The following is a 25,000-nucleotide window of genomic DNA, read 5'->3' on the forward strand; positions in this document are numbered from 1 at the left end:
TGACGACAAGGTTAGTTTGAACTCAGTTGACCATGCTTCATTATTATATGTATATTTTATTACGGCGTAATGTCTCGGCTGTTTATTTAAAAATGGAACTTCCTTTGTTTTCATTCTCCTGGCTTTTTACGCACTACTGACATTTGTCCGTAAACCAATAGCGATCAGCTGTGTGTCTTGCTCCACCTTTTGGTACCCTTTTGTTGTGCTAGGTACCTTTCTGAAAGGGTACCCAAAAAGTGGTACTGTCCAGTTTGCTTTTTGGTACCTTTTGACAGTGGAAACGGCCATAAAAGCATACCAAACCGTATTGTGTCGTACCAAACCATTTCACATGACATTTATTGCCATACTACTGAAAGCAGCAGCAGATCATCTCAGATCTGAACTTCAGAACAGTGACTCAGTGCAGGCCAACACATATCAGTGATTCAGCATCTACATTTAATAATGTTAGTAAGGTTTAATATGTATTCATTCGATTAAAAACCTTACCATTTCGTTGGAGTGCAGTGAGTGTGCTATTCTGTGCTTCTGAATGGCTGTATTTACATTTCTGTCGTGTTTTGTCTGATGCAAACAGCCAAACTGATTATCCTTGTAAATCTTGTCTTGTTTTAAAGACACAGGGTTAAAATGTAATGTTCACCTAATGTTTACGTTCGTAATATTTATACTATTTGCTAATTAATAACCACTCATGTGGAGCTCTGAATCTGTGTCTCATTTCGGAGTCTGCTACTGTCCACCTGAGGTCGCATTTCAGTCATGGACAAATGCTTTGAGAGCCTTCATGACTGAATGCAACCCGGGTACTGAAATATGATTGGCTAAACTGACATTGGGCGGGTTAAATGACCAAAACAAAGACAGTCGTTCTGGCACGCAACACACATTTCCAAAGCAGAATATCTGACTTCAGCAATGTTTTTCAGATAAACCAGAATGTTCACTTAGCATGTTTCTAAATATCTGCATTATATTATGCTTTGTTTATGCTTTAGAAGGTTCAAAAACCTACATCCAGCCCCTTTAATAACTATTAATACACAGTAAATTACAAGTATATTGAGCTAAAAGTCTTAGGTAATGATTCATTAATATCAAGAATCATCGGATTCCTCATTTCACTGAAACAATGGAACAAATAAATTAGTTATTATATTTTACAGGCTCTTCAATTTTGTCTTGGAAAATTTAATTTGATGATAAAACGAGCAATAAAAACAGACTCTTAAAATTTAAAAGACTTCTGATCAGATACGTGTAATATTTTAGCATCTGCCTACAGGCTGAGAAAAGTACTCGAATGCAAAACACTCATATAATATTACCAGGGGGCTATTCCGGCTGTAGTGCAAATAAAAGCCCATCAGAGTGTTACATAAATGAAGCACAGCTATATAACGTGTCATATATATGGCGTGCGGTTGAGAGTGGCTGCTACTCAAATGAATACCGAGCGCTGTTTGCTGCAATAAACGTCAGCAGCTGACAATTAGATTGAAATTTACGGCTGACGAGGAGCTGTAGAGCGTCAAAAAAGTCGAATGGCAGAGCAGATTCTCATTAAACTTTTCATTAGGCATTATCTCCATCTGAAAACGCATTGGGAACATTAGAAAGAATGTCACACCACTTCCTATTGTCTCTTCAGAGCAGCGCGTGTCCTAGCCATAAATTACACATTACGCCGGCGGAGCTGTGAAGAAAATGACAAAACCGGGATTATCGGTGTGAAATGTAAGGTTTGGACCTGTCAGAAACTGCCAGCCGTCCAGGACGTGAAAGATTGATTAAAAATCGGTCTGGAAGTGATGTTTGTGAGCTGATCAGCCTGGAAACACTGACACGGGTTTTGGCTTTTCAGTCAATCACAATATTCAGAGGCTTTTTGCCAAGGCGATTTCTCATCTCGTTCCTCTGGATCATCTTTGGCACGTTTCTGCACTTTAATTTGTGTCCGTCTGTGGCTGATATAATTGATTAGATGCCGATTTGGAAATTGCACTAAACATTTATCTAAACAGCTGGACATGCACATGAGGACAAAAGCCACGGCGGGATGTCAAAGCATTTGTTTAGCATAACAGAAGAGGAAAAAATGGTTTGGTGGCACAAATCTGGGGTCTCTTTCACACACATACACATAAAACCAGCCAACTCGAATGATATCACTCGATTGAATTGATCAGTGGTTATCATCTGATAGATATGGGTCAGAAGGGGCCTACTGGCGCATACTGGCTCAGAAGGCTGATATCATCAATCCACATGATTAATCAGCTATATATTACATACGGCTGTGGCTGGAAGTAACAAGAATTAATTAAATACTTTATTAAATTTCCAAATAATTGTATTTTATTAACGTCTACCCCAACCCTATAATAATAATAATAATAATAATAATAATAATAATAATAATAATAATAATAATAATAATAATAATAATTAAATAATAATAATAATAATAATAATAATAATTAAATAATAATAATAATAATAATAATAATACTAATAATAATAATAATAATAATAATTAAATAATAATAATAATAATAATAATAATAATAATAATTAAATAATAATAATAATAATAATTAAATAATAATAATAATAATAATAATAATAATAATAATAATTAAATAATAATAATAATAATAATTAAATAATAATAATAATAATAATAATAATAATAATAATAATAATAATAATGATAATAATAATAATAATAATAATAATAATAATAATAATAATAATAATAATAATTAAATAATAATAATAATAATAATAATAATACTACTACTAATAATAATAATAATAATAATTAAATAATAATAATAATAATAATAATAATAATAATTAAATAATAATAATAATAATAATTAAATAATAATAATAATAATAATAATAATAATAATAATAATAATTAAATAATAATAATAATAATAATAATAATAATAATAATAATAATGATAATAATAATAATAATAATAATAATAATAATAATAATAATAATAATTAAATAATAATAATAATTAAATAATAATAATAATAATAATAATAATAATTAAATAATAATAATAATAATAATAATAATAATAATAATAATAATTATTATTATTATTATTGTTATAATAATAATAATAATAATAATTATTATTATTATTAAGTAGGATTGTTTTTAATTTCTTAATAATTAGCCTACTGTAAATTACAACCAATAATGATTTATATGATTTATAAATGAGATTAAAATCCGTGTTAGCCAAGTGGTTTAATGTTTTAGAAAAGAACATGGAATGCTCTCAATAATATTTGTAAAGGAAACAGGCCCTATATGTGCCGTTTACATATATATTGTATACATATATTTCAATTAATATGGAAAACGAGTGCATGTTTTTACCAAAATTAATATTGGATTTTTTTTAAATGCGTGTGAGTGTAAAACACACTTACTGAGTGTAGAGTAGAACACACTTAAGAAGGATCATGAACTGCATTTTTATATATTCTTTTCTATATAGTAAATTTGGCATCAGCTAATCAATTGCTTTGATTGGGTAATCGTGTGCATATTAAAATAATAGATGAACATTGCTGTGATGTACTTTAAGTGCAATATGGTGGAATGTTATTAAAAAGATTTGAATATTTAGCTCATATCAATTGATCTTCAACAGACAGGTCAATAATGACACAATGGTAAAAGCAGTGTAACTCACTCTTCTGTGCTGCAACATTACTGCCAGATCCATTATAGCACTGCATCATCTATAATTTGCACACTCTCTGAAAAAGCCAATCTACTCAAGGGCATAGATTTGCTCTTGACATTAGTGGGAACCTATGAATCCAACACCAACCTACTCAACCTAAAACACTTCATAAATCAAGCTTGTCCCATGGGGATGAGGAGCTATGTGTGTTTTATTTTTTATTTTTACCTATGGTTATGGTGCGCTAAATAGATTATATAGAATATTTATATTTCATTCATTCATTTACCTTCGGCTTAGTCCCTTTATTCATCGTCACAGCGGAATGAACTGCCAACTTATCCAGCATATGTTTTATGCAGCAGATTCCCTTGCAGCTGCAACCCAGTACTAAGAAACACCCATACACACTCATTCACACACACACTCATACACTACAGTTTATTCAATTCACCTATAGCGTATGTGTTTTGACTGTGGGGCAAACCAGAGCACCTCGAGGAAACCCACACCAACACGACAGAACATGCAAACTCTACACAGAAATGACAACTGGCCCAGCCAGGACTCGAACCAGCAACCTTCTTGCTGTGAGGTGACAGTGCTAACCACTGAGCCACCGTGTCACACACTTACTTCATCTTTTATATATAAAATCACAGGAAAATAAAAGGGTTTCTCCTATCGCTAAGTCATACAAATAAATTCCAATCAATTTTTTTTTGATTGCTGACATTAGTTTGGTGGGCTTAAGCTTCAAAGGTTTAATGCTCACAGAGGCTTTAAAGGCCTATATATTCAAAGTAACCTCTAGACGCCTAGGGAAACAGTGCATTTAGCATGGCTGCTCCTCCAGTCCGACTGCTCCATCACTGCAGCGTCCAGCCTCAAGCCTGAGCCTGTGCTGTTCATTATGGCAGCGTGAGCATGTGGAATATCAATAAGAGTCTGCTCTACACCTCATTAGCAGATCTCCACTGGAGCCCACCAGCATTTCTGGAGCAGCTGACAACAAACACAAACACAGCTGCAACAGGAGGAGTCTGAACTCAAACAGTCAGACATTAGGTTCTGGAACTCCTTACCTACAGGCACCAGGAGTTAGTATTTGACATGTGTGTTTCATGCATAACAATGTACTACACATTACATACTATAGTATACTGTACTATATACAGTGTATGTCCTATACTTTTGCTCTCCTTTAAATTTTTTTCAATTCTTTTTCAATTATTCCCAAGTGATAATTAACAGACCAAGGATTTTTTCACAGTTTGTGCTGTATTATTTATCTGCTTGTCATTGACCGTCTTGTATTTTTTCTTTTGTATTTGATTTGTATTAGTAATTTGTGTATATCTTTGCATAATTGCAATCCAACCAACCAAGCAAAAACCAACCAACCAACCAACCAAAACAAACTAACCAACTGAAACCACCGAACCAATAACAAACAACTAACCTACCAACCAACCAACCAACCAAAACCAACCAACCAACTAAAGCAAACTTACCAAACAAAACCAACCAACCAACCAAAACAAACCAACCCACTAAAACCACCCAAGCAATAACAAACAACTAACCTACCAACCAACCAACCAACCAACCAACCAACCAACCAAAACCATCCAACCAACTAAAACAAACCTACCAAACAAAATCAACCAACCAACCAACCAACCAAAACAAACCAAGCAACTAAAACCACCCAACCAATAACAAACAACTAACCTACCAACCAACCAACCAACCAACCAACCAACCAACCAACCAACCAACCAATCAACCAAAACCAACCAAAACCAACCAACCAACTAAAGCAAACCTACCAAACAAAACCAACCAACCAACCAACCAACCAAAACCAACCAACCAACTAAAACAAACCTACCAAACAAAATCAACCAACCAACCAACCAACCAACCAACCAACCAACCATCCAAAACCAACTAATCAAACCCAACAAAAGCCAACCAAAACCAACAAATCAACCAAAGCCAACCAAAACCATCCAACCAACCAAAACCAACCAACCAAAACCAATCAACAAACTAAAACAAACCTACCAAACAAAACCAACCAACCAACCAACCAACCATCCAAAACCAACTAATCAAACCCAACAAAAGCCAACCAAAACCAACAAATCAACCAAAGCCAACGAAAACCATCCAACCAACCAAAACCAACCAACCAACCAACTAAAGTAAACCTACCAAACAATACCAACCAACCAACCAAAACAAACCAACCAACTAAAACCACCCAACCAATAACAAACAACTAACCTACCAACCAACCAACCAACCAACCAACCAACCAAACAAACCAACCAACTAAAACCACCCAACCAATAACAAACAACTAACCTACCAACCAACCAACCAACCAACCAACCAACCAACCAACCAACCAACCAGCCAACTAAAACCACCCAACCAATAACAAACAACTAACCTACCAACCAACCAACTAAAACAAACCTACCAAACAAAACCAACCAACCAACCAACCAACCAACCAACCAACAAACTAAAACAAACCTACCAAACAAAACCAACCAAGCAACCAAGCAACCAACTAAAACAAACCTACCAAACAAAACCAACCAACCAACCAACCAACTGATCAACCAACCAACCAACCAACCAACCGATCAACCAACTAATCAAACCCAACCAAAGCCAACCAAAACCATCCAACAAATCAAAACCAACTAATCAACCAAAACCAAATAACCAACCAAACAACCGGCCAAGTCCAACCAAAACCAACTAACCAACCTATTAACCAACCAGCCAATCAAATCCAATCAACCAACCAAAACCAACTAACCAACCAACCAACCAAACCCATTCAACCAACCAATCAACAAACTAATTAACCAACCAACCAAAATCAACCAGTCAACCAAAATCAACCAAAACCAAATAACCAACCAAGCAAAGCCAACCAAAACCAACTGACAAACCAAACAAAACCAACCAATCAATCAAGCCCAAATAACCAACCAACCAAACCCAATCAACCAACCAATCAACAAACTAATTAACCAACCAATTAAAATCAACCAATCAACCAAAACCAACCAATCAATCAAGCCCAAATAACCAACCAACCAAAGCCAACCAAAATCAACTGAAAAACCAACCAAAACCAACCAACCAACCAGGAACAAACCAACCAACCAACCAACCAACCAAAGTCAACTAATCAACTAACCAACTAAAACCAACCAAAGCCAACCAAAACCAACTAATCAACTACCAACCAAAACCAACCAACCAACCAACCAACCAACCAACCAACCAACCAACCAACCAACCAACCAACCAACCAACCAACCAACCATCCAACCAACCAACCAACCAACCAATCAACCAATCTAAAAGGCATGAGAGAGGTGATGTTTGAGATGGAGCTGGAGAGCTGCTGCTCCAGAAGAGAAGATCAGTTAATGAAGCCATTTAGAGATTGCTGATTAGTCACGTTTATACACCCAGAAAGCTCAACTTGGCTAATGTGAAATCAGTCGGATACAAATTCCCACTTGTCTTTATGAAATGATGTATGATATGGCTCTAATTGCCGGCACATTTACAGCACTCGCAGCTTTTTATTCATTTGACACAAGCAAAGAAATGAGCACTTCTTCTTCTTTTCATCCTTTCCCCCCTCTGTTCCTTGAATCTTGAGTTTCATCTTGATTGCCAATACAGCCTACTTGTTCAATACAATGTTTTATTCTGAATTACAGCAGTCTGTTTGGCCTAGTAATGAATTATCTAGCTTTAATAAATTAAACAGAAACTCTCATATATTAAAAATACATTATTAGAAATCTATTTTACGGTGAATACTATTGAAATAGAGGATAAAAGAGAAAGGGTTGTGAATGATTTATAATTATTAATACCTAAGCAGACGAACAATAATTATTTTATGTTACCTGCATTATCTTAGCATTTGGGGGGGGGGGGGGGGGTACATCGACAGAAGTGTTTAAGTCGTTTCAGTGTGGATAATCATCTTCTGGGAAATGATTGAAAACGATAGTGGGGATGTGGATCCTTTTCAGATGTATCCGCATTACTGTAGACACGGTGTCTATATATACAGTAGTAAAGGACATGAGGACTGCTACAGTTATAGCCACTCTTTGTTTCTTCTTGCCTTGACGTGTGGGCTGAACATTCATTCTAAGTGCTTAGTCTTGAAGGTTGTAGGAGTGTGAGGGATAATAGTGAAGGCGGGCTGGAGAGAAGAAGACGGACATGAAGTATGATTATTGTAGAAGCTTACAGTAAATCAGACAAAGGCGACTGGATCAGAGTGGTTTTAGAAATGGCAACCTATACAGACATCTGATGTATGGGGATATATGCTTATGTTCATGTTTGGATTTTGATATAAAATCATATATGTACAAGTACAGTTAACATCAGAATTATTAGCCTCCCTGTTTATTTTTTCCCCCAATTTCTGTTTAACAGAGCAGATTTCTTCAACACATTTCTAATCATAATAGTTTTAATAACTCATCTCTAATAACTGATTTCTTTTCTCTTTGTCATGATGACAGTAAATAATATTAGACTAGATATTCTTCAAGACACTAGTATTCAGCTTAAAGTGACATTTAAAGGCTTAACTAGGTTAATTAGGTTAACTAGGCAGGTTAGGGTAATTAGGCAAGTTATTGTATTACGATGGTTTGTTCTGTAGGCTATCAAAAAAAAAAAATATAGCTTAAAGGGGCTAATAATTTTGTCCTTAAAATGTTTTTTTAAATTAAAAACTGCTTTTATTCTAGCCAAAATAAAACAAATAAGTAATAATGTCTAAGATGAACTGGAGCATTTACCACTTGATGTACTGGTAATGGTTTCACTGGTACTTACTGGTGTTTTACAATTAATGTGTGAATGGTGCTTTTCTGGAAAGGTTATGTAAGGTTGTTGCCCATGTGAACAGCACATCTTTTAATTTATGGCTAAAGTCGTTCCAGTAAATTTACAGTAATTTTACGGTAATTTTACGGTAATTTTATGGTAATTTTACGCCAATTAACTGGTATTACTGTGTGAAAGGGGCTAATCATAACCCTGCTGAAAACTCAATGCATGCTTCAATATAATATGTGACGGTTGTTGTGTTCTTGTTACTATGCTAAGTGGGGTTTTCATTACATTTTAGATATTAATATACATTGCAGAGTTGATATTTACAGGCTGTTCAATTGATGCTATATAATAATAATAATAATAATAATAATAATAATAATAATAATAATAATAATAATAATAATAATAATAATAACAATAATAATAACAACAATAATAATAATAATAATAATAATAATAATAACAATAATAATAATAATAATAATAATAATAATAACAACAACAATAATAATAATAATAATAACAACAACAATAATAATAATAATAATAATAATAATAATAATAACAACAATAATAATAATAACAAAAAAAAAAATAATAATAATAATAATAACAATAACAACAACAATAATAATAATAATAATAATAATAACAACAATAATAATAATAATAATAATAATAATAATAATAATAATAATAATAATAATAATAATAATAATAACAATAACAACAACAACAATAATAATAATAATAATAATAATAATAATAATAATAATAATAATAATAATAATAATAATACGGTGGCCCAGTGGGTAGCATGATCACCTCACAACAAGAAGATCGGTGGTTCGAGTACCAGCTGGGCCCGTTGTCGTTTCTGTGTGGAGTTTGCATGTTCTCCCCGTGTTGGTGTGGGTTTCCTCCGGGTCCTCCGGTTTCCCCCACAGTACAAGGACATGAGGTATAGGTGAATTGGGTAAGCTTAATTGTCAGTAGTGTATAAGTGTGTGTGTGTGTGTGTGTGAATGAGTGTGTATGGTGTTTCCCAGTGTTGGGTTGCAGCTGGAAGGGCATCCGCTGCATAAAACATATGTTGGATAAGTTGGCGGTTCTTTCCGCTGTGGCGACCCTAGATGAAAAAAGGGACTAAGCCGAAAAGAAAATGAATGAATGAATGGACGAATATATATATATATATATAATGGAGAAAAAATGACTTTTATTCCTTTATTTCATTCATGGAGAATGAAGATTGAGGTTGTGATGGTTGTATCTGATATGCTCTCTTTGTAACCTGTGCATACAGCAGATCTCCTCTTATTTATGAATATGGTCAATTTCGAAGTGCTTTAAAAAGAAGTGATCTTGGGAGATTCTCCATTTGTCTGTATTTGGTGCACTGCAGTATTTGACTGCGCTTGTGCAGTACAGATCAGTGGTGCTGAGCTTCTCTGCTTCTGCTTTGGCTATCAATTGTAATCATTTAAAAAATAATAATAATTATTTGACATAATAGTCAATACAGTTAACAATTATGTAGTTATTTGTAGGTCCACATTATATATAGTTTGAGTATTAAATATTTTATAGTTGATATTTAGTTGATATTCAACAATGCAAGTGATGTTTAACAGATTAAGGACATTTTCACTGTAATTCTGATAATTTTTTTCTGGAGAAAGTCTTTTTTGTTTTATTTCGACTAGAATAAAAGCAGTTTTTAATTGCTTTACATCCATTTTAAGCTCAATATTATTAGCCCCCTTCAGCAATATTAGTTTTGGATCGTCTCCAGAACAAACCACTGTTATACAATGACTTGCCTAATTACCCTAATTAAACAACCCAGGCTCATTCTGAAAACGTAGTCCCGCGGACGTTTCTGGAGACCGCGAATTATGTAGCCGGGGGTACGTAAGGCTGCGTTGAATTTTTTTTTAAACGAATGCTACGGGGCGGTGTGACGCCGTTCCTTTTTTGCGCTTACCGGCTGACCCCAGGTGGAGGGCTTACCTGCCGCTACCAGTTTGTCCAGTTAGCTCGTTGTGTACGTCGACTGACTTGAGATGCAGAGAGGAGATGGCGATGACGATGGGGTTCAAATCCGGGGAAGAGTGCTTCCAGAAATCAAGTAAGATTAGATTAGATTATATTCAACTTTATTGTCATTACACATGTACAAGTACAAGGCAACGAAATGCAGTTAGGGTTAGGTTAGTAAGTTAGGGTTAGGTTAGTAAGTTAGGGTTAGGTTAGTAAGGGTTAGCTTAGTAAGTTAGGGTTAGGTTAGTAAGGGTTAGGTTAGTAAGTTAGGGTTAGGTTAGTAAGACAAAAAAAGAATCCAAAAAATAAAATGACCGAGTGAATAACAGGGAGAGAATGTGGTAAAAATCAGACGAGGGCTTTTCTTTTTCTGGACGGCTTTTGTAAATCGTTGGTTTGGTTTAGTGGACATAAGTGGGTTAGGTAAGGAGGACGGTGGGTCTGTCAATTGGTCTGCCGGCCAGTCAGTCATCCAGTCGTTCAGTCAGTCAGACAGACGTTCAGTCGACAGCGGCCTCTGGTGGGTTTACGCAAGAACAGCGGGCGCGAACGGCACTCGCGAGAGAAATTTGAGATAGGAAAAAGCGCACGCAGCGGCCTCTCGCAGATTCGCCAAAACAAAAACTGCAAAAATACGTACCTCCCAGGACATATTTCGCGGTCTCCAGAAACGTCCACAGACCTACGTTTTCAGAATGAGTCTGAGTTGCGTTTAAACTAGTTACACCTTTAAATGTCACTTTAAGCTGAATGCTAGTATCTTGAATAATATCTATTTAAATATTATGTGCTGTCATCATGACAAAGATAAAAGAAATCAGTTATTAGAAATGAGTTATTAAAATTATTATGATTAGGAATGTGTTGAAGAAATCTGCTCCCTGTTAAACAGAAATAAAAAAAAACTTGGTTAATGATTAATTGTGAGGAATCTTTGCCCAGCACTAGTAATAATATAATAAATAATACCATATTTTGCATAGTGACTAATCAGCCTTCACCAGGGCCTTTGCATTTTTTAAATCAAAAGCAAGGCCTTTAAAACAGATTGAATCGTTTTAAATAGCAATCTCATGCCAAATGAGATTTAAAATGCGCTTTCTGTGTAATTTCTAGAACAGTGGTGCATGAAAAGCGTCTGCGCTCCATCAAGAGCATGTGTTAGGCGTGTCAGAAATGCATTATCCGGCGGCCGATTGCAGAAAGTTTCTCATCCCGCGCTGCACCTGATGCTCAGGCCATTCATTCACAGGACATCGGATGAAGCCAGAAAAAAAGAAAGCTGATGTGGACTCAATAAGCGATAATCTCTTCACTTCAGCTGGCGTGAAGATCCGCCGTGAACGAGCTGCCGAAGGAGATCCAGCTGCGATGCTTCTGCTTTATCTTCCTCTTTCCTGTCAGCATCGCTTTTTTTTCAGGGCTTCATTTAATTCACATTTAATATGCGATTCATTTGGCGCTTGTATTGTGGCAATGACAGGTCAATCCTGTGATCTCATTATACAAAACAAAACCTGTCACTTTCCTGGGTCCTTTATTATGCAAAATTCACTGTTTAAACACAGTTGCATGGAAACACCGTGCGAATATATCCAGCCTCTAATGGTAAACATGAATTAATTGTATTGTTTATAATCACACTTGATAATAACACTTTGATTGACATTCCCCCTTTGTATGATGTCATCAGAGGGGGAAAGCCCTGCCCACTAGTGCCCATCTCTCCCTAATTAGCATAAACAGGAGCCCTGAGTGAGAAGCAGCCATCTGTCCATTAGCCATTAGAGTGCATGAGCTGCTGGAGATAATGTCAGCGTAGACTAAGAGGATTATAGATGTGGAGTTATAGATGAAGCACAATTAAACAGCGACAGGAGTCTCCATAGACATGAAGCACACAAAGAATTACAAAGTGACTAGTTACTGCACCCTAATTAAATCATCAGTAATTCCTCACGCCATAGAATTAAGACATTTTAATGGGTTCATGCATAGCAAATCAACTGTACAGGTCAAATGAAATAAACAGCTAAATAATACTGTTGAAACAAATGTGTAAGCCAGTGTATATGCATACTAGGAAAGGTGAAAAGTTATTTGGAGTTATCATTCGTGCTATTATCAAGCCATTGACTATGACTTTTAGCTTAATAAACGACTAATTAGCTGTTTATTAATAGTTAGTCAGGTGGTAGTTGGGTTTAGGTATTGATTAGGGATGTAAAATAAGATCAATAGCACAAACTGTGACGTTAAAGTGTTTTATCCCTGTTTTATTATTTGCGCACATGGCTGATATTTGAATATTAATTAGATTATTAGTCATTTAATATATATGGTTGGCCATTGTTATGGCATTGTGTGCATCCGCAATAGTCACAGCTCAGAATCTGCAACTTCCATGTCATTATTTGCATGTGTTTTTAAGTGTTTGAGTATTCCAAACTAGTTTAACGCATCCAGGCACAAGAAAGTGTGCTCTTTGCAGCTTAAATAAAATTAATTGTATTGAATTATTGAAATGATGAAGATTATACGGTTATTTTACGTTTAATTATTTATTTTCTATACCTGAATACTATATATATATATATATATATATATATATATATATATATATATATATATATATATATATATATATATATATATATATATATATATACATATATATATACATAAATATATATATATATATATATACACACACACACACACACACACACACACACACACACACACACACACACATATATATATATATATATAATATATATATATATATATATATATATATATATATATATATATATATATATATATATATATATATATATATATATATACATATATATATACACATTCTTGTGCATCAATCCAGCATTTAATAATAATTTCTGAATGACTCTGAGACACTGACAATAATATTTCAAGAATTTTAAGAATAAATAACCACAGCCTTAGTTAACTCCTTCTAAACTTTGACTGATTCTTCTACAGTAAAATAAATAAAAATAAATAAATATATTAAATAAATATATTTATCTATGGGCGACATGGTGGCTCAGTGGTTAGCATTGTCACTTCACAGCAAGACGGTTGCTGGTCCGAATCTCGGCTGGGCCAGTTGCCATTTCTGTGTGGAGTTTGCATGTTCTGCAAAACAGTGAACTTTTTTAGACGTTTTCAGATCATCACCCCTGCTCTTGTTTACTCAACGCTTCCTGTTGTTTCATGATGGCGAAAAAAAACAAAGAAAAAAACGAGGATTTTCTTCAAATATAAGCCGCAGCATGTTTTTGATCTAGTCTCATCATTTAAACAGCAGCTCTACGGTGTACGTGTTATTTGCCGGATTACTCGCAGAGCACGTCGCAGCATTAATAAACAACAGTGAAAGGGGAAAAAAAGACTTACCGAAGACAGTGCGTGCCGGCACAGACTCGCGGTTCAGCCAGAAGGAGACCTGAGATAATATGACGGTCATTATGCAGGGCAGATACGTCTGGATCACGAAATAGCCAATTTTCCTTTTCAAATGGAAATATGTTGTCATCACCACATATTCTCCTATATGAGGCATGAGAGAGAAAGAGGAGAGATGCATTATTGAGGAGACAACACATCAAAAAAGTTGTGAAAAGAGAAAAAAAAATGACAACAACCAATCAGAGTAAGAATGTCTGCACAGGTTTTGACTCATTCACAGTGTTTTAAAGTGCACCTATTATGCAAAAATCCCTTTTAAACCCAGTTGTGTGTCAGCAGTGTGTGAATATAACCAGCTTCTAATGGTTAAAATTAAATAATTCAATTTTTTATCATCCCATGTGTGAAGTCCAGTCTGCAGAAACACTTTGATTGACATTCTCCCTTTGTAATGACATCAGAGGGGGAAAGCCCCGCACACTAGTGACCATCTCTCCCTCATTAACATAAACAACCCTGAGTGAGAAGCAGCCATTTTGAATCTGCCACTCTGCTGACACAGGCATTTGTAGCTCCGCCTTATTTTAAAAAGAGCACAATCTCATTTGAATTTAAAGTGACAGTGACCAAAATGCCATAATTTGGATGAAAGCCTAAAAGGGTCAGTTTCAGAGAGTTAGAGAACATTATCTGTGAACTACTTTGAGCTGAAACTTCACATACACACTTTGTAGGGACATCAGGGACTTATTTTACATCTTGTCCACTTTAAAAACTAAATGTTTACACCAGTTTTTTTTAAGTAGAAGTAATAAGATCTGAAAGATAGTTTTCATTTTATACTTTCACTTAATGTCATTCCATGAATACATGGTTTAAAAACATAGCTAATTAAAAGAGCATTTTCCAACCAACCAACCAAACAAACAAACAAAAAAAATCAAACAACTAACCAACCAACCAACCAACCACCATCCAACCAAACAACAACGAAACAACAAAAGACAGCAAAACAAACAAACAAATAAATAAACAAACAAACAATCAACAAACAGCCAACAACCAAACAACCGAACAACCAACTAAACAGCCCAACCAAACAAACAAACAAAATAACCAAACAACCAAGCAAACAAACAAATCAACTAACCAAGCAAACAATCAACTAGACCTACCAACCAAACCAACCAACCAAGTAACCAACCAAACAAGCAACAACCAACCAAACAAATCAATTAACCAAACAAACAACCAACCAAACAACCAAGCAAACGAACAACCAACCAAACAACAAAAAACAACCAACCAACCAACCAACCAACCAACCAACCAACCAACCAACCAACCAACCAACCAACCAACCAACCAACAACCAAGCAACCAACCAACCAACCAACAACCAAGCAAACTAACAACCAAACAACCAACCACACAAAAAAACAACCAACCAACCAAACAACCAAGCAAACGAACAACCAACCAAACAACAAAAAACCAACCAACCAACCAACCAACCAAGCAAACGAACAACCAACCAAACAACAAAAAACCAACCAACCAACCAACCAACCAAACAACAAAAAAACCAACCAACCAACCAACCAACCAACCAACCAACCAACCAAACAACAAAAAAACCAACCAACCAACCAACCAACCAACCAACCAACCAACCAACCAACCAAACAACAAAAAAACCAACCAACCAACCAACCAACCAACCAACCAACCAACCAACCAACCAAGCAAACGAACAACCAAATAGCCAACAACCAAGTAACCGAACAACTGAACAATCAACCAACCAACCAAACAAACAAAATAACCAAACAACCAAGCAAAAAACAAAAAACAAATCAACCAACCAAGCAAACAACCATGCAAACAATCAACCAATCCATACAACCAACCAACCAAGCAACCAACCAACCAACCAACCAACCAAGCAATCAACCAAATCAACCAAATAATTCAAGCAAACAAATCAACCAACCAACAAATCAAGTAACTAACCAACCAAACAACCCAACCAAACAAATCAATCAACCAACCAAACAAGCAACTAACCAACCAACCAAACAAACAACCAAGCAAACGAACAACCAAACAGCCAACAACCAAGCAACCGAACAACCGAACAATCAACCAACCAACCAACCAACCAACCAACCAACCAACCAACCAACCAACCAACCAACCAACCAACCAACTAACCAACCAACCAACCAACCAACCAACCAACCAACCAACCAACCAACCAACCAACTAACCAACCAACCAACCAACCAACTAACCAACCAACCAACCAACCAACCAACTAACCAACCAACCAACCAACCAACCAACCAACCAACCAACCAACCAACCAACTAACCAACCAACCAACCAACCAACCAACTAACCAACCAACCAACCAACCAACCAACAACTTTATAAATAAAAAGACTTTGTTATGTGCCCACTCACTGTGTAAAGTCCCACTCCCAAACATTTCCAGAGCTTCCCCTATGTGTCCAACATGCACAATAATTCAAAGTAAACATCAGTTTTGTTAATAATTTAAAATATAAAATATCCATGACACCTGACTGTCTATTAGCCCTGTCAAAAGATCATAGACATCTCTGAGCTTCAAGAGTGGGTTCATTAAAGGAAGATGAAAGAGTTTTAGTAATATTACACAGGCCAACCAAGGCTAATGCATCAGTTGCAGCATTGATTTTTTATTTGCCAACATCAGTAAGCAAGTCTAAATATTTAAGCACAGAGATCTACTCTGACCTTCAAATTAGAGGATACGATTCTGTCAAGCCAACATACAGTAAGATTGGCTTAAAATATGATGCATTTGTTAATCAAGATTAAAGCGTCAATAATTTCCATGAGATAGATCTTTTTTTAAATGTTTTTTTTAGTTATGTTTAGTGATTAGTTCATTATTGATTAGTAGGTCTGGAACTGGAATCTGCGCACACAGAAATCTGCAGGTTTTTATGCCATCATAAAGTCTATTTTTTATTTGTGTAAATGTGTGTACATTTATATTTCTTCAGTTTTTTAATTAATGTTACTAATATTATTGACTAATATAAAAATCTGTATATGATTTGTTTACAATACAGTTTCTAAAGTCATATTTTCTGTCTTTTAGTAGATCTATTATTATATGAGAGACTTTGTTTACCAAAAAAGTCAATCTAATTTGATTTGCATTGTAAACATTAAATAAAAGTTTAAAAGGTAGTTTTTTTATTTAACATGTTCAGTTTTAGTTACAGTACTCCCAAAATCATTCCAAATAAATCCTACTGCAGAACTACAAAATTCTCTGCAGACATAGCAAAAAATGTCCACTCTGTCTGGCCCTGGTTATTAGTTATTGATTAGTTATTATTTTTTTGAGTTCACAGTAAAAAATGCTGGATCAACAAATTTTAGTGGATTGAACATAATATAGGGGTGACGCATTGGCGCAGTAGGTAGTGCTGTCGCCTTATAGCGAGAAGGTCGCTCGTTCGAGACTGGGCTGGGTCAGTTGGCGTTTCTGTGTGGAGTTTGCATGTTCTCCCTGTGTTCGCGTGGGTTTCCTCCAGGTGCTCCAGTTTCCCCCACAAATCCAAAGACATGCGGTACAGGTGAATTCGGTAAGCTAAATTGTCCATAGTGTATGTGTGTGAATGGATGTTTCCCAGTGATGTGTTGCAGCTGGAAGGGCTGGATAAGTTGGCGGTTCATTCCGCTGTGGTGACCCGGGATTAATAAAGGGACTGAGCTGAAAAGAAAATGAATGAATGAATGCACATAAAATAATTGTCCAAAAAAATATATATTTAAAAATTGTTATTTCAGCTCATTGGAAGTATGTAGACTGAACAAAGAGCAAATGTCATTTTTTTTAGTGTAGTTATTTTGTTGTTTATTGATTTTATTTTTTATTCATGATGGAAGTTGAGTGGGCAAACTTATTTTTTTCTGTTCAGTACTTATTTAAAAACCAACAAAACAAGCAACAACAAAACAAACAACCAAAAAAATCAATCAACCAACCAAATAAATCCATCAACCAACCAACCAAACAAACAAACCAATCAACCAACCAACCAAATCAATCAATCAATCAACCAACCAAATCAATCAATCAACCAACCAAATCAATCAATCAACCAAACAAATCCATCAACCAACCAACCAAACAAACAAACCAATCAACCAACCAACCAACCAAATCAATCAATCAACCAAACAAATCCATCAACCAACCAACCAACCAACCAAATCAATCAATCAATCAATCAACCAACCAAATCAATCAATCATTCAATCAACCAACCAAATCAATCAATCAATCAACCAACCAAATCAATCAATCAACCAAACAAATCCATCAACCAACCAAATCAATCAATCAACCAACCAACCAACCAACCAACCAACCAACCAACCAACCAACCAAATCAATCATTCAATCAATCAATCAACCAACCAAATCAATCAATCAACCAACCAAATCAATCAATCAATCAACCAACCAACCAAATCAATCAAAAAAATCTATCAACCAACCAAACAATCAATCAACCAACCAACCAACCAACCAACCAACCAACTAACCAACCAACCAACCAACCAAACAACCAACCAACCAATCAACCAACCAACCAACCAACCAACCAACCAACCAACCAACCAACCAAATCAATCAATCAATCAATCAACCAACCAAATCAATCAATCAACCAACCAAATCAATCAATCAATCAACCAACCAACCAACCAAATCAATCAATCAACCAAACAAATCCATCAACCAACCAACCAAATCAATCAGTCAATCAACCAACCAACCAATCAACCGAACAAATCAATCAACTAACCAAACAATCAATCAACCAACCAACCAACCAACCAAATCAACCAAGCAAACAAATCAATCAACTAACCAAACAATCAATCAACCAACCAATCAACCAACCAACCAACCAACCAACCAAATCAACCAACAAACCAAATCACCAAACATCCAACCAACCAACCAACCAACCAACCAACCAACCAACCAACCAACCAACCAACCAACCAATCAACCAAACAAATCCATCAACCAACCAACCAACCAACCAACCAACCAACCAACCAACCAACCAAACAAATCAATCAACTAACCAATCAACCAACCAACCAAAAAATGTGAATCACAGAATACAGGAAACTGCAAATTCCTCCTTCCCCTTGGCATTTTAAACAGAGTGTGAAGAGGTAGAGATGAAAATATTCCCCAAGGAAATGGGACACCATTACTACACACACATCATCATATGTCATCACTAGCTCATATGTCATACGAGATGTGATGATGTCATCTGCAATACAGTCATCAGTCCGGAAGGCACAAGTGTAGTTACGTCTAACAGATTACTTGATCCATTAATTTGGTTTGCGCTGTTTTTGGAATTTAGAAAAGCTGATTTTTCTTTACAGATACATAACATACGACTGGTGGATCATGCTGCAATATGGACACAACTGTACTGTGCGTTTACAGTGCTCATATTTATGGATATTACCATGAGACAAGAACATTAATATTTTTCCAGATGTGCTGTAAAGAGCTCAGTTTCTGCCTGGATTCCATATTTAACTGTATTTGCTGAAATCAGTGCTGCAATCAAAAACCAGTGATGTGTTTGATTCAGCATAGCGGGAACTTACATGATATGAAATGAGAACTGCAGAGTCGAGCATTTTTAATTAGGTCCTCGCTCCATTCAGCTCCCTTTTAGCCAAAGACGTCTGCGATTGGCATTAAAAACAGTGTGCTATAAGGTACAAGTTCAGTTTTTGAATTTGGCATCCTACCGCACAACACGGCATGTTTGCTATTGCAACTGGGGGCCGGTGTCACTTTACCCTTAAACCCAACCCTGTGTCAATGTTTGAATGACTAAACACCACATTAAATATGATTTTTAAGCATTTTGTATTATGAGGACGCAAGTCCTGTCCTCGTAAACCACAATAATAGAGTACAACTAGGTCATTCCAATGTCATTTTGCAATTTTTTTACATCCTTCTAAACCCCATACACAGGTAGACACACAAACACACACACTACCATTTGATTTTATTGACATCTAGTGCATGCATACTAATGTACTCATACTAAAACAATTGAATATCTTTCAAAAGGCAAAACTATTCTCTGATTTAAATGCTTTGTAATACAGGACGAGCTGCATGGATCACATTATTTCTAGAGTGCAACATACTCATTACACAGAAGAAAGCCTATGGCATTTTCTGAAAGATCTATTTCTGATGACAGAATTTTCATTTTTAGGTGAAATACTCCTTTTAACAGGACCCGAGGTTGAAATTGTAATCTCTGTGGGAAAAAAAAGCAATTTTCAACTGAGTTAGCGTTCTGTCCCTGCACCGAGAGGTAGAGCGGAAGACAATTAAAATGACAAAATGAAGAATAAACAGATGCTCCCGGTGCTTTAGAAACAAACACCGGGGCATTCGTCTTTTCCATCGAAGCAGACGGGCACAGTGAAATAGGTGTCTCATCCGAAGGCGAGTCGATACTAAAACCTTTCACCAGCTTTTTAACCACGTCTTAATAGTGTCTGTCTGGAAATAATCACTGCCTCAGAATCTGCCCTAGACATGGGCTTTTTACCATCGCAGACTCAATAGATGCTTGACAATAAAAGCTCTGAATAGCAGAGAAAGTGTCCTCTTAAAGACACGAAAATGCAAAGTTATTCAAATACATACACTCTATATGCAATTTATACATCCTATCCTACACTGCGCCACTCGATTTCACACAAAGCGCTGGCTCCAATCTTACCGGGAACCTGTTGTGCTGGAAACTATGGACGAGTTGTGGGTGTCAGCAATAAAAGAGGTTTAGAGGCCACTGCTGTAATCAGAATTTTACAGACAGAACTATACGGAGATGAAAAACTGCAAATGGTTGATGAAGAAAAAACAAAAAAGAGCAGACTCTGAATCTCAGAGGTGACAGGAGTTCTCCACTGCCGACCATTAAAGCCGTTTTTGTGCGGAGTAGAGTGGAAAGATTATCGTAATATCACTTCAGGGAAACACAAAACGTTTTATGAGGTCTATGAATTATCTACACGGCCAAGGTCGGAAACATCTTAATTTACACCTTTTCAGAAGCTGCTTTGTGTGGCTGTATAGTTCAGTAAGTAGTGCTGCTTAACATAAAAGATCATAATTCGATTCATTAATTAGGTCATTTTTTAAAGCTATAATTCGCTATTTTAACAAATCATTAACTATTCGCGCTATTCACTGGACTGTGAAAACAACTTGCTACCCTATTTTCTTTTTTAGGTGAATCAAATTAACTTTTCTAGTCATCTCAACTTACATCAATCAAACTGACTAATAATTAACTTAAAATAACTTAAAATATAATTTTTATAATATGTTTATATTCTTATTTTTATAACTTAAAACATTTTGTTGAATCCTGATTAGGTTATTCAGATATGTTACATAAGTAACATTAAAAATGTTGTCTTGACTTTTTGTCATTACATTTTTTTAAAGTTTGTTTATTAATATTTATTAAGGTAGTAGTTGGGTTTAGGTATTGGGTAAAATTAAGATGATGCAGAATATATCACCTGCTTCGAATGCTATCAGTCGATTGAATGGGCGTTATCAGTAGTTATCAGCTGATAGATATGGGCCAGTAGGGGCCTTCTGCACCTACTAGTACTTCTGCACTCAGAAGGCTGTACAACACTTTTTAGTTTTACATGACTGTGACGGTTGTGTTTAGGGTTGGTGTAGGGGTAGACGTTAATAAAATACAATTATTGGGAAATTTAAGAAACAGTATAAATAATTCTCGTTAACTTCCGGCCGAAGCCGTATGATATATATATATAGCTGATTAACCATGTGAATGGATGATAAAAGCCTTCTGACTGTACCAGTAGGCACAGAAGGCCCCTACTGGCCCATATCTATCAGCTGATGACCACTGGTAACGCCCATTCAATTGAGTGATAACATTCGAATCAGCTGAATATGTACTTAATAAGCATAAATATACTTAAGTATCTTAACACTGGTAATAAGCCACTAGTTAATAGTGAGAATTTGTACTTAAAATAAAGTTTTACCAGTAATTACCAGTTATTTTTATTTATTTTTATTAATTTTTTTGTTCATTCCTGCTGTTTTTTTTCCGTTGTTATGGTTACCTATTGATTATGCTCACCTGTGCCTTGTTTAGTTACTTCAATATACATCCTTCACTATTTTATTGCCATTTAATACCAGTAATTAATTTAGAGTTTTTTTAAATCAATTTTTTCAGTGAGTAAACTCTTTGTGTTAAAAGCAACACATTGGTCATTATTCCACATAAAACCACTGTGACTTAAAACTGTTAAGTTAACTTAATTTGTATGGTTACGCACATACAGTTGAAGTCAGAATTATTAGCCTCCCCTCTTTTCCCAGAATTTTTATTTCTTTTTTAAATATTTCCCAAATGATGTTTAACAGGGCAAGGAAATTTTCACAGTATGTCTGATAATATTTTTTCTTCTGGAGAAAGTCTTATTTGTTTTATTCTGACTAGAATAAAAGTAGTTTTTGATTTTTTTAAAAACTGTAAGTATGTAGGTAGGAAGGCTTGTAAGTAGGCAAGTAACTACTGTGTGTAGGTAGGTAAGTAGGTAGGTGGTAAGTAAGTAAGTAGGTAGTAAGTAGGTATGTAGGTAAGTAGGTAAGAAGGCGAGTAAGTATGTAGGTAAGTATGTAAATAAGTAGGTAGGTAGGCAGTATTACCGTACTACAACTGAGACAGCAGATGAGGCATTAGATTTGAGCTATATTGTATATTTTATTTCACTAAAAATAATACATAAAGACTATATTATGTCATGTTGCAAATGCAGCTTATAGTTGTTTTTTAACCTCCTAGCTGTGTAAAGACAGCTTATAAACACTAGCGAGTAACTGTCATTTGAAAGCATTCATTTAGTGTAATTTCATAAAAAGAATGCATTAAACAATAATGCATTTAGTCACGCTTCCTGATCCGTACATACATTTCCTAATAAGAGATTTCTTTCCTTTTTTCTGAGTAATTCAAGCTTGAAATACCACCTAATTGCAGACATGTTTTTGCCATTCACACAGAATGCATTCTTGCGTTTAAACAGCTGGACGGAGAACAACAGAGCGGAAGAGAGGCAGATGTTGAAAAAAAAGGCAATAACCAAAGACGTCCGTCTGACATGTGTGTAAAGCAGTGCTTCACAAACATGTTGCTGGAAAACATTCAACACTGTGCATTCTGCTCTAACCAATAATCACACTCATGCTAGATTCACAGGGGCGTGATCGTCATGACAACAGCCAATGTTATCATGACGCAACACTCAAAAAAAGGTGTCTTTTGACAGCTAGTCAATAATGAATACACTTGCGCCACACATTCTCTATTGGAGACAGGTCGGGACTGCAGGCAGGCCAGTCAAGTACATGCATCCTCTTCCTCCACAGCCAAGTGTTAATTTTTAATACAAAAGATGTTGCTTTTCTGATGCAAATTACTATTAAGTGCAAGGGTATACATACATACTTGCCTACTTACTTGCCTTCTCACCTACATACATACTTACTACCTATTTACAACCTACCTACTTACCTACTTACATGCCTTCTTACTTACCTTCTTACCTAATTACTTACCAACTTACTTACCTACTTATCTACCTACTTACTTATCTACTTTCCTAGATACTTACTTGCCTTCTTACTTACTTATTTACCTACATGCGTACTACCTATTTACGTACCTACTTATCTACCTACACTCTCAGAAATAAAGGTACACGAGCTGTCACTGGGGTGGTACCTTTCCAAAAGACACAAATTTGTACCTAAAAGGTCCATATTAATACCTCAAGGGTACCTTTTTAGTACCTAAAAAGTACAAAAGTGTTTCTCTTAAAATTTGTAGGTACTAATATATACTTTTGTGGTATTAATATGGAACCTTTAAGTACAAATGTGTACCTTTTAAAATAGTACCACCCCAGTGACAGCACAGGTACCTTTATTTCTGAGAGTGTACCTACATACCCACTTTCCTACATACTTACTTGCCTTCTTTCTTACTTACTTACATATTTACCTACTTACCCACATACTTGTCAACTTACCTACTTACTATCTACTTACTACCTACCTACTTATCTACCTACTTACCTACTTTCCTACATATTTTCCTTCTTACCTACTTACTACCTACTTACATACTTACTTACTGACATACTTACTTGCCTACTTACCTACTTTTCTACTTACTACCTCCTTACCTACGTACTTACTTTCCTACATACTTACTTGCCTTCTTTCCTACTTACTTACATATTTACCTACTTACCTACATACTTACTTACCTACATACTTGTCTACCTATACACTATTACCTACTTACTTACCTGCATACTTACTTGCCTACTTACCTACCTACCTACTTAGTAACTACTTACTATCTATTTAATACCTACCTACTTAACCACTTATCTACAAACTTACTTACTTACCTACCTGCTACCTACATACCAACTTATTTACCTACTTTCCAGCATACTTGCCTTCTTACCTACTTACTTACTTACCCACTTACTACCTACATACTATATAATTACTAACTCACTAACCTACAAATTTACTTTCTTACACATTTAAATGAATTCATAAATGAAATAATAAATAAAAAAATATGACAAAATTAACTAAATTAAATAAATAACAAAAATAACTTAAATAAAATAAATAAACATCTTAAATAACAATAATAAATAAATAAATAAATAAATAAATAAAT

The 25,000-nt window shown here is 35.2% G+C and overlaps 1 protein-coding gene across 1 annotated transcript in view; it reads right to left on the reverse strand.

Annotated features, from left to right (window-relative positions):
- gabra3 (gamma-aminobutyric acid type A receptor subunit alpha3) overlaps positions 1–25,000 on the reverse strand; it is a 301,027-nt gene that overhangs the window by 29,947 nt on the left and 246,080 nt on the right. The window contains exon 8 of the mRNA XM_056446783.1: positions 14,097–14,249. Coding sequence (XP_056302758.1) covers positions 14,097–14,249 — 153 coding nt within the window. The remainder of the gene's footprint in view (positions 1–14,096; positions 14,250–25,000) is intronic.

Source organism: Danio aesculapii, chromosome 21 (assembly GCF_903798145.1).
Source record: "Danio aesculapii chromosome 21, fDanAes4.1, whole genome shotgun sequence".
In the NCBI taxonomy this organism is placed as follows: Eukaryota; Metazoa; Chordata; class Actinopteri; order Cypriniformes; family Danionidae; genus Danio; species Danio aesculapii.